The sequence below is a fragment of the Pseudophryne corroboree genome, chromosome 5 (genome assembly GCF_028390025.1).
Source record: "Pseudophryne corroboree isolate aPseCor3 chromosome 5, aPseCor3.hap2, whole genome shotgun sequence".
NCBI classification, from domain to species: Eukaryota; Metazoa; Chordata; class Amphibia; order Anura; family Myobatrachidae; genus Pseudophryne; species Pseudophryne corroboree.
In genome coordinates, this window is record NC_086448.1 from 655,153,219 (window position 1) to 655,167,479 (window position 14,261).

At 48.7% G+C, this 14,261-nt stretch overlaps 1 protein-coding gene across 7 annotated transcripts in view; it reads left to right on the plus strand.

Annotated features, from left to right (window-relative positions):
• Window positions 1–14,261, plus strand: part of SPIDR (scaffold protein involved in DNA repair) — a 1,299,263-nt gene that overhangs the window by 524,888 nt on the left and 760,114 nt on the right. For all 7 annotated transcript variants that reach the window (XM_063923689.1, XM_063923686.1, XM_063923690.1 and 4 more), the window contains one exon: window positions 1,163–1,379. In XM_063923689.1, the coding sequence (XP_063779759.1) occupies window positions 1,163–1,379 (217 nt within the window). The remainder of the gene's footprint in view (window positions 1–1,162; window positions 1,380–14,261) is intronic.

The window sequence follows — 14,261 nt, forward strand, 5'->3', positions numbered from 1 at the left end:
TGCTGGACGTAGTCCGGGCTTTGAAAATTTATGTTTCCTGGACGGCTGGAGAAAGGAAAACTGACTCGCTATTTATCCTGCATGTACCCAACAAGCTGGGTGCTCCTGCTTCAAAGCAAACTATTGCTCGCTGGATCTGTTGCACGATTCAGCTGGCACAATCTGCGGCTGGACTGCCGCATCCTAAATCAGTAAAAGCCCATTCCACAAGGAAGGTGGGCTCTTCTTGGGCGGCTGCCCGAGGGGTCTCGGCTTTACAGCTTTGCCGAGCTGCTACTTGGTCGAATTCAAAAACACATTGGCTAAATTCTACAAGTTTGATACCCTGGCTGAGGAGGACCTTGAGTTTGCTCATTCGGTGCTGCAGAGTCATCCGCACTCTCCCGCCCGTTTGGGAGCTTTGGTATAATCCCCATGGTCCTTACGGAGTTCCCAGCATCCACTAGGACGTCAGAGAAAATAAGAATTTACTCACCGGTAATTCTATTTCTCGTAGTCCGTAGTGGATGCTGGGCGGCCGTCCCAAGTGCGGAGACTCTGCAATACATGTATATAGTTATTGCTTAACTAAAGGGTTATTGTTATGAGCCATCTGTTACTGAGGCTCAGTTGTTGTTCATACTGTTAACTGGGTATGGTTATTACAAGTTGTACAGTGTGATTGGTGTGGCTGGTATGAGTCTTACCCTGGATTCCAAATCCTTTCCTTGTTGTGTCAGCTCTTCCGGGCACAGTTTCCCTAACTGAGGTCTGGAGGAGGGGCATAGAGGGAGGAGCCAGTGCACACCAGATAGTACCTAATCTTTCTTTTAGAGTGCCCAGTCTCCTGCGGAGCCCGTCTATTCCCCATGGTCCTTACGGAGTTCCCAGCATCCACTACGGACTACGAGAAATAGAATTATTCTTATTTTCTGTTTATATATCCTGCCCTAATTGAGAATAATTTAAAACAAGAAAATCTCACTTATCGGTACAGCAACCTCTGTACCTATGTATCAAAAATAATCTCACCAAAAATACATTATAGTTTTGGTGCAATTACACCTTATTGTTCATTGAAATGGCAAACATTTAGAATTTAGTTCTTTTATATTTTATTATTAGTTTGGTAATACCACAAGTTTTCTGACAGTCTGAAATTCTTTCATTATTTTTTTTCTAGGAGATAAATCGGGGACACTGATGATAAAGATAATTGAGGTTCATGAAGAGTGCTCAGTGCAGGTTGCAGTGTATCAGCCAGTGACAGGAGTGCAGAGTGATGGTGACTTTTCTGCAAGTCTTCCTAAAGATGTCAAGCTAATGGTTCTGTTCACACGGCAAACTGCAGCCCAACTGAAGTTGGGTCCAAATGACATAATCGTTATTTATCCACCTTGGTAAGTGCACACATTTACTGTCGCATGGGAATCATTTCTGACCATGTATTTTGATGCATACTGGAAATAATACATTAGATTTTGTATAAAGTCTTATTGGAGGATATCCGTAATGTTCTAGATTTGAAGAATATACATTTGTCAGTACTATTAGTGCAGTAACTTTAAAGGTTTAGGGATAAATTTAATATGCATTTCTGCTGCGGGGTACACTGGGCTCCACAAGTAATGGACAATGGTGGGTGTAAAGTAGGATCTTGATCCGAGGCACCAACAGGCTCAAAGCTTTGACTGTTCGCAGAATGCATAGCGCCGCCTCCTATATCACCCCGCCTCCCTGCACAGGATCTCAGTTTTGTAGTTGGTGCTGCAGTAGCAGGCACTTAACAGAGGGGCTGATGCAGGCAGCCCTAAGAAGAGCTTTTTTTCTGAGGAAAAAAGTGAAGAATTCAAGGGCAGCAGCAGTGTTACATGTCAGTGGACATTCACGGCTGCAGCTCCGGCTCTCCCCAGCGGCGCTGTACACTCCCGAGCCCTGGTTGCCGGGTAACTACAGCAGGAGGCTCAGGTTTTCTTCACGTCAGGCACACACAACGGGGGCTCTCCGGGTTCGTGTGGCCGCGCTTCGGGGGGTGGTAAGTGGGTCTCGCTTGCGGGACCCGGTCTTTATCGCGGTCCGGCGCGGTCAGTGGGGGGCGGGACGCACACGCTGGCGGTGGACAATGTGGCAGTACAGGCGATCCCACTAGATCACCAGGGCATGGGACAGGTCAGGTTTTCTCTATAAACCATTTTATTAGAGCCCGCAGTACCCGGTGGTTTTGCCAGTAGGGGATTAGAGCTTGGACCTGAAGCCCCTCCCCCAGCCCCAGGGCGCCATTTTCTGCAAATGTTCCTGCCCTGGAGCTGCATATCTGTCTCTCCCTCACTCCCTGGCAGTGTCTGCGGCGCCATTATCCCTTAGCTCACTGTTCCTGGGAATGCTTGGGCAAATCCTCCTATGTAAAGCCGCCTGGTTTTCAGTGCTGTGACTTTACAAGACACGTAAGTATTCTACCTGCCTTTTTTAGTCAGTGTTAGTTAAGAAAGAGTGCATTTAGTCAGGGTTTCCTAGTACAATTACCCTGTGATATACATCCAGTTCTTACTGTGTACTGTTATATCTATTGTTATATAGCTGTGTATGCTAGTCCAGTGCAGTATTATTGTTAGTAATAACCTCTGCATTGTACAAACTGTGACTGTGTGTGCATTAGATAGCTGAGTGGTGGCCATTTCGTGTCTTTCACTCAACCTGCTATCCCTATATTCTATGACCTGAAGGGGCTTGGTGCGTCAGGTTTTATCTAATATAGGATTTTCACAAAGATATACTGTATTACTTATTTTTCTCTGTGATTTAGTCACCATATCTCTCCATTATCTCTGCTGGTGCTGACTACACTGCGCAGGAGTTTGGGCTAGAGGTATTGTGCTGCTGACAAATTGTACTGTGTTACCTGATACTGCAAGTTATATCATGTCTGCTTCTGAGGGTAACGGTTCTGGGGCTGAACACACTGCCGGTGTTGCTGAAGCCGCAGATACCTATGAGGAGAATATAGCAGCTTTGGGCTCTGGTTCTGGGAGCTCCTTGCCCCCGAGTGGGACGGTGGCAACGGGGGCAAATAATGACCCGCCGTGGGCCGATTTTTCCACGCTTCTGCATACGCTAGTTCATAAACTAACACCCCCTATGGGACCCCCAATGCCGGTACAACCGTTTGTGGTCCCTGCAGCTAACCCGCCGTGGGCGGACGATTTATCTGCTCATATAAAGAAGTTGAACCAGTCCCTGACTACTAAAAAGTCTGACCGTCGCTCACCTACGTCCAAGGGGTCCTCTAAGCGAGCGCTTGTCTCCTCAGAATCCACTGCTGTCACTGACACCTCGTCGGATGAAGACGGCACTTACACTGACCCCACAGGTTCTGACTCAGATACGGCTGATGGTGAGGGTGGTTCACATGTGGATGTTCCTAATCTTTTGGAGGCTATTAAATTAATTGTACAGATTACGGATGATCCCGAGCCATCCGTTCCTCCTAAGAAACCAGATAGGTTCAAGCGTCAGAAGGTGATTAAACAAGTTTTACCTCACTCTGACCACGTAATTGATATACGTCAGGAACCCTGGGAAAACCCGGGTACGAAATTTGTGCCTCAAAAGAAGATGCTGGCTCGCTATCCCCTGGCGCCGGAGCTGTCTAAGAATTGGGAAACGCCTCCTCCAGTGGACTCACATGTGGCTAGGATGGTGGTTTCCTCAGCTCTGCCGGTCACCACCGTCACGTCTCTAAAAGAGCCTACGGATAAACTTGTGGAGGGTTGTCTGAAAGCGATTTACACCCTCACAGGTGCTGCACAAAGGCCCACTATTGCAGCTACTTGGGCTGCAGAGGCCATTGAAGCATGGGCCTTGGAGTTAGATGCTGAAATCTCCTCTGACCATGCTAGACAATGCTTGTCTTATATTGTCACTGCTTCTCGTTATATTAAAGAGGCGGCTTCTGATGCCGGTATACTTGCAGCCAAGGCCTTAACTACGTCAGTCCTGGCTCGTCGGATATTGTGGCTAAGTTCCTGGTCTGTGGATCTGGATGTCTAGAAAAACCCTGGAGGTACTCCCTGGAGGATTTAAATAAGATTGTGGCTTACTTGGCTACTGCCAAAACTGCCTGTCTGCCAAGTACTGCTCCTTCTGTGTCGAAGGCTAAAGGTACTTCCTTTCGCCTCTTTCGTCCTTCAGGTAAAGCAAAAGGTCAGGCGTACAACAAGCAGGCCCGCACTTCCAAACCTGGTAAGCCGAAGCCCAAAAGAGCCTGGGCGGCCCGTCAGCCAGCTTCCAAGACAGATAAGCCTGCCGCATGACGGGGCGGGCCTCCGTCTGGGGAATCCCAGGGTGGGGGGCCGGCTTCTAGGGTATACCCAGGAATGGTTGAAGACCACTTCAGATGCCTGGGTATGGGAAGTCGTCACTCGAGGTTACGCCATAGCCTTCAAAAACCGACCCCTCATCGGTTTTGCCAGACAGATGTCCCGTTGGACAAGACAAAGGCAAACACTCTACATTCGGTGGTACAGACCCTCCTGGATACAGGAGTGGTAGTACAGGTGCCTCTTGCGCAGAGGGGCCGGGGGTACTATTCTCCGCTGTTTCTAGTCCCGAAACCGAATGGGTCCTCCCGGCCCATTCTCAACCTCAAGGCATTGAACAGGTTTGTGAAGGTTTCCAATTTCGGATGGAAACCCTTCGCTCTATAGTTCTGGCCTTGGAACCTGGGGACTTCATGGTCTCCCTGGATATACAGGATGCTTACCTGCATATTCCTATAGCAGTGTCTCATCAGCAATACCTGAGATTTGCGATTGGCAACTGCCATTACCAGTTTTGGGCGTTACCTTTTGGTTTAACAACGGCTCCGTGTGTCTTTACAAAAGTCATGGCGGTGATGACGGTGGTACTCCGCCGTCAAGGGGTCAGGATACTGCCGTATTTGGACGACTTGTTAATCCTGGCAAATTCCCCAGAACTTCTCCTGCCTCATCTAGATGTGACGGTCCGGTTTCTGCAAGCCCACGGGTGGCTCATCAACTGGAAGAAGTCATCCCTGATTCCTGCTCAGAGCATGGTGCATCTGGGAGCACTATTGGACACTCACAACCAGCAGTTTTTCCTGTCTCAGGAGAAAGTCCTGAAACTTCAGGACAGGATTCGTTGCTTCCTATCTCGTCCGCAAGTGTCGATACATTCGGCGATGCAGGTGCTGGGCCTCATGGTGTCAGCATTCGACATGGTGGAGTACGCTCAATTTCACTTTCGACCTCTCCAGAGGCTGATTCTAGCCAAATGGGACGTCCTGCCTCACCGGATCAGGTCTCAAAATTTTCTCATTGACTCCGGAGGTCCGTCTGTTGCTGCTCTGGTGGCTCCGGGACCAACAACTGTGCAGGGGCCGTCCGTTCTGGATATCCGACTGGGTCCTGTTGACGACAGATGCCAGTCTAAGAGGTTGGGGCGCAGTGCTGGAGCAACACTCTCTTCAGGGGCGGTGGACCAAGGAGGAGTCCCTCCTCTCGATCAATATTCTGGAGTTGCGGGCAGTCTTCAATGCATTGAACCTGGCCCAGCATTTAATTCAGAACCGTCCTGTTCAAGTACAGTCGGACAACGCCACCAAATTGGCTTACATAAATCATCAAGGCGGCACTTGAAGCCGCCTAGCAATGAAGGAAGTCTCACGGATTCTACAGTGGGCAGAACGCCATCTACCGGCCATATCGGCAATATTCATTCCGGGAGTCCTGAATTGGGAAGCAGACTTTCTCAGTCGTCAGGACATGCATGCCGGCGAGTGGGGCCTCCATCCAGAAGTGTTTCAACTCCTAGTGGAAAGGTGGGGCCTTCCAGACGTAGATCTGATGGCGTCTCGACACAATCACAAGGTTCCGGTCTTCGGAGCAAGGACAAGGGATCCTCAAGCAGCATTCGTGGATGCGCTGGCGGTACCGTGGAGGTTTCGGCTGCCGTACGTGTTCCCTCCGTTGTCACTCCTGCCCAGGGTAATTCGGAAGTTCAAGCAAGAAAAAGGAATTCTGCTTCTCATAGCTCCAGCGTGGCCCAGACGGCACTGGTTCTCAGACCTGCAAGGCCTATCGTCAGAGCGTCCAATTCTACTTCCACAATGCCCAGACCTCCTAGTTCAGGGCCCCTGTGTCTACCAGGACCTAGCCCGGCTGTCTTTGACGGCGTGGCTCTTGAAGCTTCCGTCTCAAGGGCTAAAGGGTTTTCTGAGGCGGTCATTCAAACTATGTTGCGGGCCCGGAAACCGGCTTCGACTCGGATTTACTATAGGGTCTGGTTGTTTGGTGCGCATCTAACGATTATGACGCTTCCAAGTTTAGTATAGCCAAGTTGTTGGCTTTTCTTCAGCAGGACCTGGACTTAGGCCTGCGTCTGGCCTCCCTCAGTGTTCAAATATCTGCCTTGTCGGTGTGGTTTCAGAGAAAAATTGCGACCTTACCTGATGTGCATACCTTTACTCAGGGCGTGTTGCGTATCCAACCTCCCTATGTCCCGCCTGTGGCTCCTTGGGACTTGTCGGTGGTTTTGGAGGCGTTACAAGAGTCTCCGTTTGAACCTCTTGGTTCAGCTGACCTTAAGTGGCTTTCCCTTAAGGTGGTGTTTCTGCTGGCTATTGCTTCAGCTAGAAGAGTGTCGGATTTGGGTGCCTTGTCCTGTAGTTCCCCATATCTGATATTTCACCGTGACCGGGCGGTTCTTAGGACTCGTCCCGGCTATCTACCTAAGGTGGTTTCTTCGTTCCACCTTTAATCAGGAGATTGTAGTTCCGGCACTTGTTTCTCCTGATCTGTCTCCCAAAGAGCGGTCTTTGGATGTGGTACGGGCTCTCCGTATCTATGTGAAGAGAACTGCTCCTATTAGGAAATCTGATTCTCTTTTTGTTGTGTTTGGGTTTCACAAACGGGGCTGGCCTGTTCACAAGCAAAGTCTGGCCATATGGATTAGAATGGTGATTGCACATGCTTATGTGAAGGCTGGTCTCTCTGCTCCTGATCACATTAAGGCCCATTCTACTCGGTCTGATGGACCTTCTTGGGCGGCCCAACGTGGTGCGACCCTTGATCAATTGTGCAAGGCGGCTACGTGGTCCTCTGTGAACACGTTCATAAGGTTATATGCCCTCGATACAGCCGCTTCCCAGGATGCTTCCTTTGGACGCCGGGTTCTTGTGCCCGCTACAGTGCGTCCCCTCCCATAAGGAACTGCTTTAGGACATCCCCATTGTCCATCCTTGTGGAGCCCAGTGTACCCCACAGCAGAAAACGAGTTTTATGGTAAGAACTTACCTTTGTTAAAACTCTTTCTGCGAGGTACACTGGGCTCCACAAGGCGCCCACCCTGACGCACTTAGCTTCTTTGGGTTGGTATGGCTTTAGCCGCTGACACGTCTCCTGTCGTGAGAATGCAGTGTTGTGGCTACTAACCGTTGTCGTCTCTTTTCCTGCTACTGCATTGGACTGGTTAACTAAAAACTGAGATGCTGTGCAGGGAGGCGGGGTGATATAGGAGGCGGTGCTATGCATTCTGGGAACAGTCAAAGCTTTGAGCCTGTTGGTGCCTCGGATCAAGATCCTACTCTTTACCCCCCATTGTCCATTCCTTGTGGAGCCCAGTGTACCTCGCAGAAAGAGTTTTAACAAAGGTAAGTTCTTACCATAAAACTCGTTTTCATTGGTTCTTTTAAACTGCTGTGGATTGACGGTGGTTTACAGGTCAAATGCAATGAATTTACTCAAGGGCAGTTTGTCTTTGTACACTAAAAATGCTATATGTTTAAAAATGGTCAAATTGGCGCAAAACCACTATCACGTAGTGGCCGTCTAAAAGGTTGCAAGAGATCTATTGGTATTTTTTTTAAAGTACGTTTTTAGGGGAAAAAATTATGGTATCCCTCCAGACATTGCTATTACAAGCAATAGGCTTAGGCTTTAGTGGTGACCATATAGGAGTGAGCCACAGAGCGTGGGTAACCTCTCCACCCGCCATAGTGCCCCACCAATCCTATTCCAACCAAATGGGGTTGGTGTTTTCCTATGATTGGTCCGCAAAAAACCCCAACATAAAACCACCTGCGAGAAGAAACTGCCTTGTGCTGATAGCTTTAGACCTTTTCCCCAACTCACTTGGCCGGTGGGTGTGTGGGTAATAGCATGCATAAAATTTTAATAAATGTTTTATGGGTTTTTTCCATAGTGAACTACTGGTACAAGAAAGGCCTGTCATGTCCAAATTTAATTGCTGCCAGTGCATGCTGACGATTGGATTACCATGTGTTCCAACATCCCTTGTCCTCTATTGCAAATAAAAAACAAAACCCAAAACAGATAAGCCTTCAGTTCCCTATACATCAAGCATCTGTTTACTCAATTTTACAGGTTAAACTTCCCCGATTTTCCATATCCTCATATTTTTTGGTCAGAATTGGCAAATAATGAAAATTCAACATGTTGAATATTCCCGACCCAGTGGGTGGGGTATGGGGAAATTGTGGTAATGCTTCAAAATTATGGGGGCTGATACTTGAGTGATCTCATGTGAAGTAGAGTTCTGGCCAGAAGTAAAGGTCCTTATACATTTGGCAGCCGTTTCCCTGATTCCTCGATACACAGATGATCAGTGATCTATTGGGGAACTGGGGAAATTCTGCATGTTAAAATTACCTGATTTGCATATCCTGATATTTTTTATGTTGGGATCGGCAAAACAAGGAAAATTTGGTTCAAATTCAGAACATGGGACCCTCTAAGTTAGCATAAGTAAACTGTTTCATAACTTCAGTAAACTTGTTTATAACAGTAAAACATGTGCCCTCGCGGGCTCACTATACACGCCATGCTTCGGGCACAGTGGCTCAATCAGTTTCGCTTGCCACATTTTACTATTCCCAATAGATGTCCACGTGGATAGTGTTCTGAGGCAGTTTAGTTATGCTAGACCAGGGTGTCCCATATTCTGGACTTGTGCTGGAAAATTCAATATGTTAAAAATTCATGATTCCCCAACCGAGGCATCAAGGGTGTGGGAAATTGCGACAGTTGCAGTCCTTAAATGTGTTTTAAATCCCAAGAAATACTGTTATCCATTGTCACTTTTTAAGAGTCAATATGATTGTGATCTGTCCGGATTCCTGCTGCCCCCCACCCCAAAAAAAGTACATGAATAAATTGAACATCTTAAAACTGTTGGATATTCAATTGATCACCATAACCCATTTTTACACACAATACTGTCCTTTTATTGTGTTTGGTGTGAAATGCATACTCGGTTGTCCTCCCCCGTTATTGTGAGATAATTCTCCATAGGTTTTATTGCAATATTTTTTCACCTACTCCGAGCAGGTGAAAAGTTTAGCAAAATCCCCATTTTAAGGTAAAAATGTTGGGACTTAATCCAGAACCCTTGGGCACCACACTAATATCTAATTACGCACTTTTAAATTTTTTATTAACTTATTTAGGCCAATAATGACGTCGTTGTGGTGGCTGATCCTGGGATCGGCGGGATCCCGGGATTAAGGGCCAAAAACGTCTGGGATTCAATCCCGGGATTGGAAGGTCCAATCCCGGCGATTTAGGGATCAACGTTGTGTGTCCACAGGACGCTCACACTCTGCCCGGCTTCCTTCTTCCAGCTCCCCAGCGCAGTGTGCGTTCACGCTGCGTCACCGCCGCTGGGGGAGAGAGAGGCTGTGGAGTTTTCCACCCACCCTCCCGTGGTATCCGGTTAGTTAGGTGTGCAGGGCGGGGCGAGGGGGTGGGCACGTAGTTAAAAGCCAATCCAGGGTATCCTGGGAATCCCGGGATTTACAGTTTTTCAATCCCGATACCCGTGATTGAAAAAAATGGCCCGGGATTGGCTTCCCTAGATGACGTGTTTTGGGTGAATAAATGCAGGAAATTGTGATAACAAGGTATGGGACAGGTATATTGGGGTGCTTTATGAATGGGACCCACATAGTATATGACCCAAATATATACTAATACCCATTTCTCTTACGTCCTAGAGGATGCTGGGGACTCCGTAAGGACCATGGGTTATAGACGGGCACCGCAGGAGACATGGGCACTCTAAAGACTTTAGATGGTGTGCACTGGCTCCTCCCTCTATACCTCTCCTCCAGACCTCAGTTAGATCCTGTGCCCAGAGGAGACTGGATACACTGCAGGGGAGCTCTACTGAGTTTCTCTGAAAAAGACTTTTGTTAGGTTTTTTATTTTCAGGGAGCACTGCTGGCAACAGGCTCCCTGCGTCTTGGGACTGAGGGGAGAGAAGCAGACCTACTTAAATGATAGGCTCTGCTTCTTAGGCTACTGGACACCATTAGCTCCAGAGGGTCGGAACGCAGGTCTCACCCTCGCCGTTCGTCCCGGAGCCGCGCCGCCGTCCTCCTCACAGAGCTGGAAGAAAGAAGCCGGGTGAGTATGAGAAGAAAGAAGACTTCAAAGGCGGCAGAAGACTTCAGATCTTCAATGAGGTTGCTCCCACATTCACACACACACTGGTGGCACTGTATGGGTGCAGGGCGCGGGGGGGGGGGGGCGGGCGCCCTGGGCAGCAATTATAAACCTCTAGGGACACTGGCAAATATATATATATACTGCAGAGGCAGTATATTACAGAAACCCCCGCCAGTATAAAGATTTGAGCGGGACCGAAGCCCGCCGTTGAGGGGGCGGAACTTGATCCCACAGCACTAACAGCGCCATTTTCTCCACAGCACGCTGCAGGGAAGCTGGCTCCCCGGACTCTCCCCTGCTGAACACAAGTAGAGAGGGCAAAAAAAGAGGGGGGGCACATTTATTTGGCGCAGTGAGTGTGTGTATGTGTATATATATATATATATATATATATATATATATATATTAATTATATATAAAAGCGCTGTACTGACTGGGATTTTATTCCAGTGTCCGGTGGCGCTGGGTGTGTGCTGGCATACTCTCTCTCTGTCTCTCCAAAGGGCCTTATTGGGGGACTGTCTCCATATAGATATATTTATCCCTGAGTGTGTGGGTGTGTTGGTACGTGTGTGTCGGCATGTCTGAAGCGGAAGGCTCGTCTAAGGAGGAGGTAGAGCAGATGATTGTGGTGTCTCCGTCGGCGACGCCGACACCTGATTGGATATGTGGAATGTTTTAAATGCAAATGTGTCTTTATTACATAAGAGAATGGACAAAGCAGAGTCCAGGGGAAAAAACAGGGAGTCAATACATGGCTTTGGCTGTATCACAGGGCCCTTCAGGGTCTCAGAAACATCCCCTGTCCCAAGTAGCAGACACTGATACTGACACGGATTCTGACTCCAGTGTCGACTACGATGATGCAAGGTTACACCCAAGGTATGGCCAAAAGTATTCATTATATGATTATTGCAATAAAAGATGTTTTGCATATCACAGATGACCCCTCTGTCCCTGACACGAGGGTATGCTTGTTTAAGGAAAAGAAACCTGATGTAACCTTTCCCCCATCTCATGAGCTGAACGCTTTATTTGAAAAGGCTTGGGAAACTCCAGACAAGAAACTGCAGATTCCCAAGAGAATTCTTATGGCGTATCCTTTCCCCGCACAGGACAGGTTACGGTGGGAATCCTCGCCCAGGGTGGACAAGGCTTTGACGCGCTTGTCCAAAAAGGTGGCGCTACCGTCTCCAGACAAGGCAGCCATCAAGTATCCTGTCTGCGATTAGGAAACTACCTTAAAATCAATTTATGCACATACGGGTGCCTTGCTCAGACCGGCAGTAGCGTCGGCTTGGGTATGTAGCGCAATAGCAGCATGGACAGATAACTTGTCATCTGACATTGATACCCTAGATAGGGATAGCATTTTATTGACCTTGGGTCACATTAAAGACGCAGCCTTATAAACGAGAGACGCTGTGAGAGACGTTGGGCTGTTAGGTTCAAGAGCCAACGCCATGGCAATTTCTGCTAGGCGAGCCCTGTGGACCCGCCAATGGACGGGTGATGCCGACTCCAACAGACATATGGAAATTTTGCCTTACAAAGGTGAGGTTTTATTTGGGGAGGGTCTCGCGGACCTGGTTTCCACAGCTACCTTGGGTAAATCTTTTTTACCTTATGTTCCTCCACAGCAAAAGAAACACCACAATATCAAATGCAGTCCTTTCGGTCGCATAAGTCCAGAAGAGGTCGGGGCTCTTCCTTCCTCGCCAGAGGTAAGGGTAGAGGGAAAAGAATGCCTGCTACGGCTAGTTCCCAGGAGCAGAAGTCCTCCCCGGCTTCTACTAAATCCACCGCATGATGCTGGGGCTCCACTGAGGGAGTCCGCGCCGGTGGGGGCACGTCTTCGACTCTTCAGCCAGGTCTGGGTTCTGTCAGACGTGGATCCTTGGGCTTTGGAAATTGTATCCCAAGGCTACAAACTGGAATTCAAAGAGGTGCCTCCTCGCCGATTTTTCAAGTCGGCTTTCCCAGCTTCTCCCAGAGAGAGGGAAATAGTTTTAGCTGCAATTCAAAAACTGTGTCAACAGCAAGTGATTATCAAGGTTCCCCTAGTCCAACAGGGGAAGGGGTACTATTCAACCCTGTTTGTGGTCCCGAAACCGGATGGCTTGGTCAGACCCATTTTGAATCTAGAATCCCTAAACCTGTACTTGAAAAAGTTCAAATTCAAGATGGAATCGCTCCGGGCAGTTATCTCCAGCCTGGAAGGGGGGTATTTTATGGTGTCACTAGACATAAAGGATGCATAACTTCATGTCCCCATATATCCCCCCTCATTAGGCGTACCTGAGATTCGCTGTACAGGACTGTCATTACCAGTTTCAGACGTTGCCGTTTGGGCTTTCCACGGCCCCGAGGATTTTCACCAAGGTAATGGCGGAAATGATGGTGCTCCTGCGCAGGCAGGGAGTCACAATTATCCCATACTTGGACGATCTCCTGATAAAAGCGAGATCGAGAGATCAATTGCTGAAAAGCGGGTTGCTCTCCCTGAGAGTGCTGCTGCAGCATGGCTGGATTCTAAATCTACCAAAGTCACAGTTGATTCCAACGACTCGGCTACCTTTCTTAGGCATGATTCTGGACACGGAACAGAAGAGGGTTTTTCTCCCAATGGAAAAAGCCCAGGAACTCCAGAACATGGTCAGATACCTACTAAAACCAAAACGAGTGTCAGTCCATCAATGCACTCGAGTACTGGGAAAAATGGTGGCGACCTACGAGGCCATCCCTTTCGGCAGGTTCCATGCGAGGACGTTTCAGTGGGACCGTCTGGACGGGTGGTCGGGGTCCCATCTACAAATACATCAGAAAATAAGCCTGTCCCCCAGGGCCAGGGTGTGTCTCCTGTGGTGGCTACAGAGTGCTCACCTTCTCGAGGGTCGCAGGTTCGACATTTAAGACTGGGTTCTGGCGTGCCTCCGAGGATGGGGAGCAGTCACACAAGGAAAACATTTTCAGGGACTATGGTCAAGCCAGGAGGCTTGTCTACATATCAACGTACTGGAATTGAGGGCCATATACAACGGCCTACGACAAGCGGAGAATCTTCTTCGCGACCTACCGGTTCTGATTCAATTAGACAACGTCACAGCCGTGGCTCATGTAAACCGCCAAGGCGGGACAAGGAGCAGAGTGGCAATGGCGGAAGCCACCAGGATTCTTCGCTGGGCGGAAAATCACATAAGCGCTCTGTCAGCAGTCTTCATTCCGGGAGTGGACAACTGGGAAGCAGACTTCATCAGCAGACATGATCTCCATCCAGGAGAGTGGGGACTTCATCAGGAAGTTTTTGCAGAGATAACAAGTCATTGGGGACTTCCTCAAATAGACATGATGGCGTCACGCCTCAACAAGAAGCTTCGGAGGTATTGTGCCAGGTCAAGGGACCCTCAGGCAGTAGTGGTGGACGCCCTGGTGACACCATGGGTGTTTCAGTCGGTCTATGTGTTTCCTCCTCTTCCGCTCATCTCAAAAATACTGAGAAACATAAGACGAAAAAGAGTGCAGACAATACTCATTGTTCCAGATTGGCCTCGAAGGGCCTGGTATTCAGATCTTCAGGAAATGCTCACAGAAGAGCCGTGGCCTCTTCCTCTCAGGGAAGACCTGTTGCAGCAGGGGCCCTGCGTGTTCCAAGACTTACCGCGGTTACGTTTGACGGCATGGCGGTTGAACACAAAATCCTAGCGGGGAAAGGTATTCCGGATGAAGTCATCCCTACTCTGATAAAGGCTAAGAAGGAGGTGACGGCGAAACATTATCACCGTATCTGGAGGAGGTATGTAT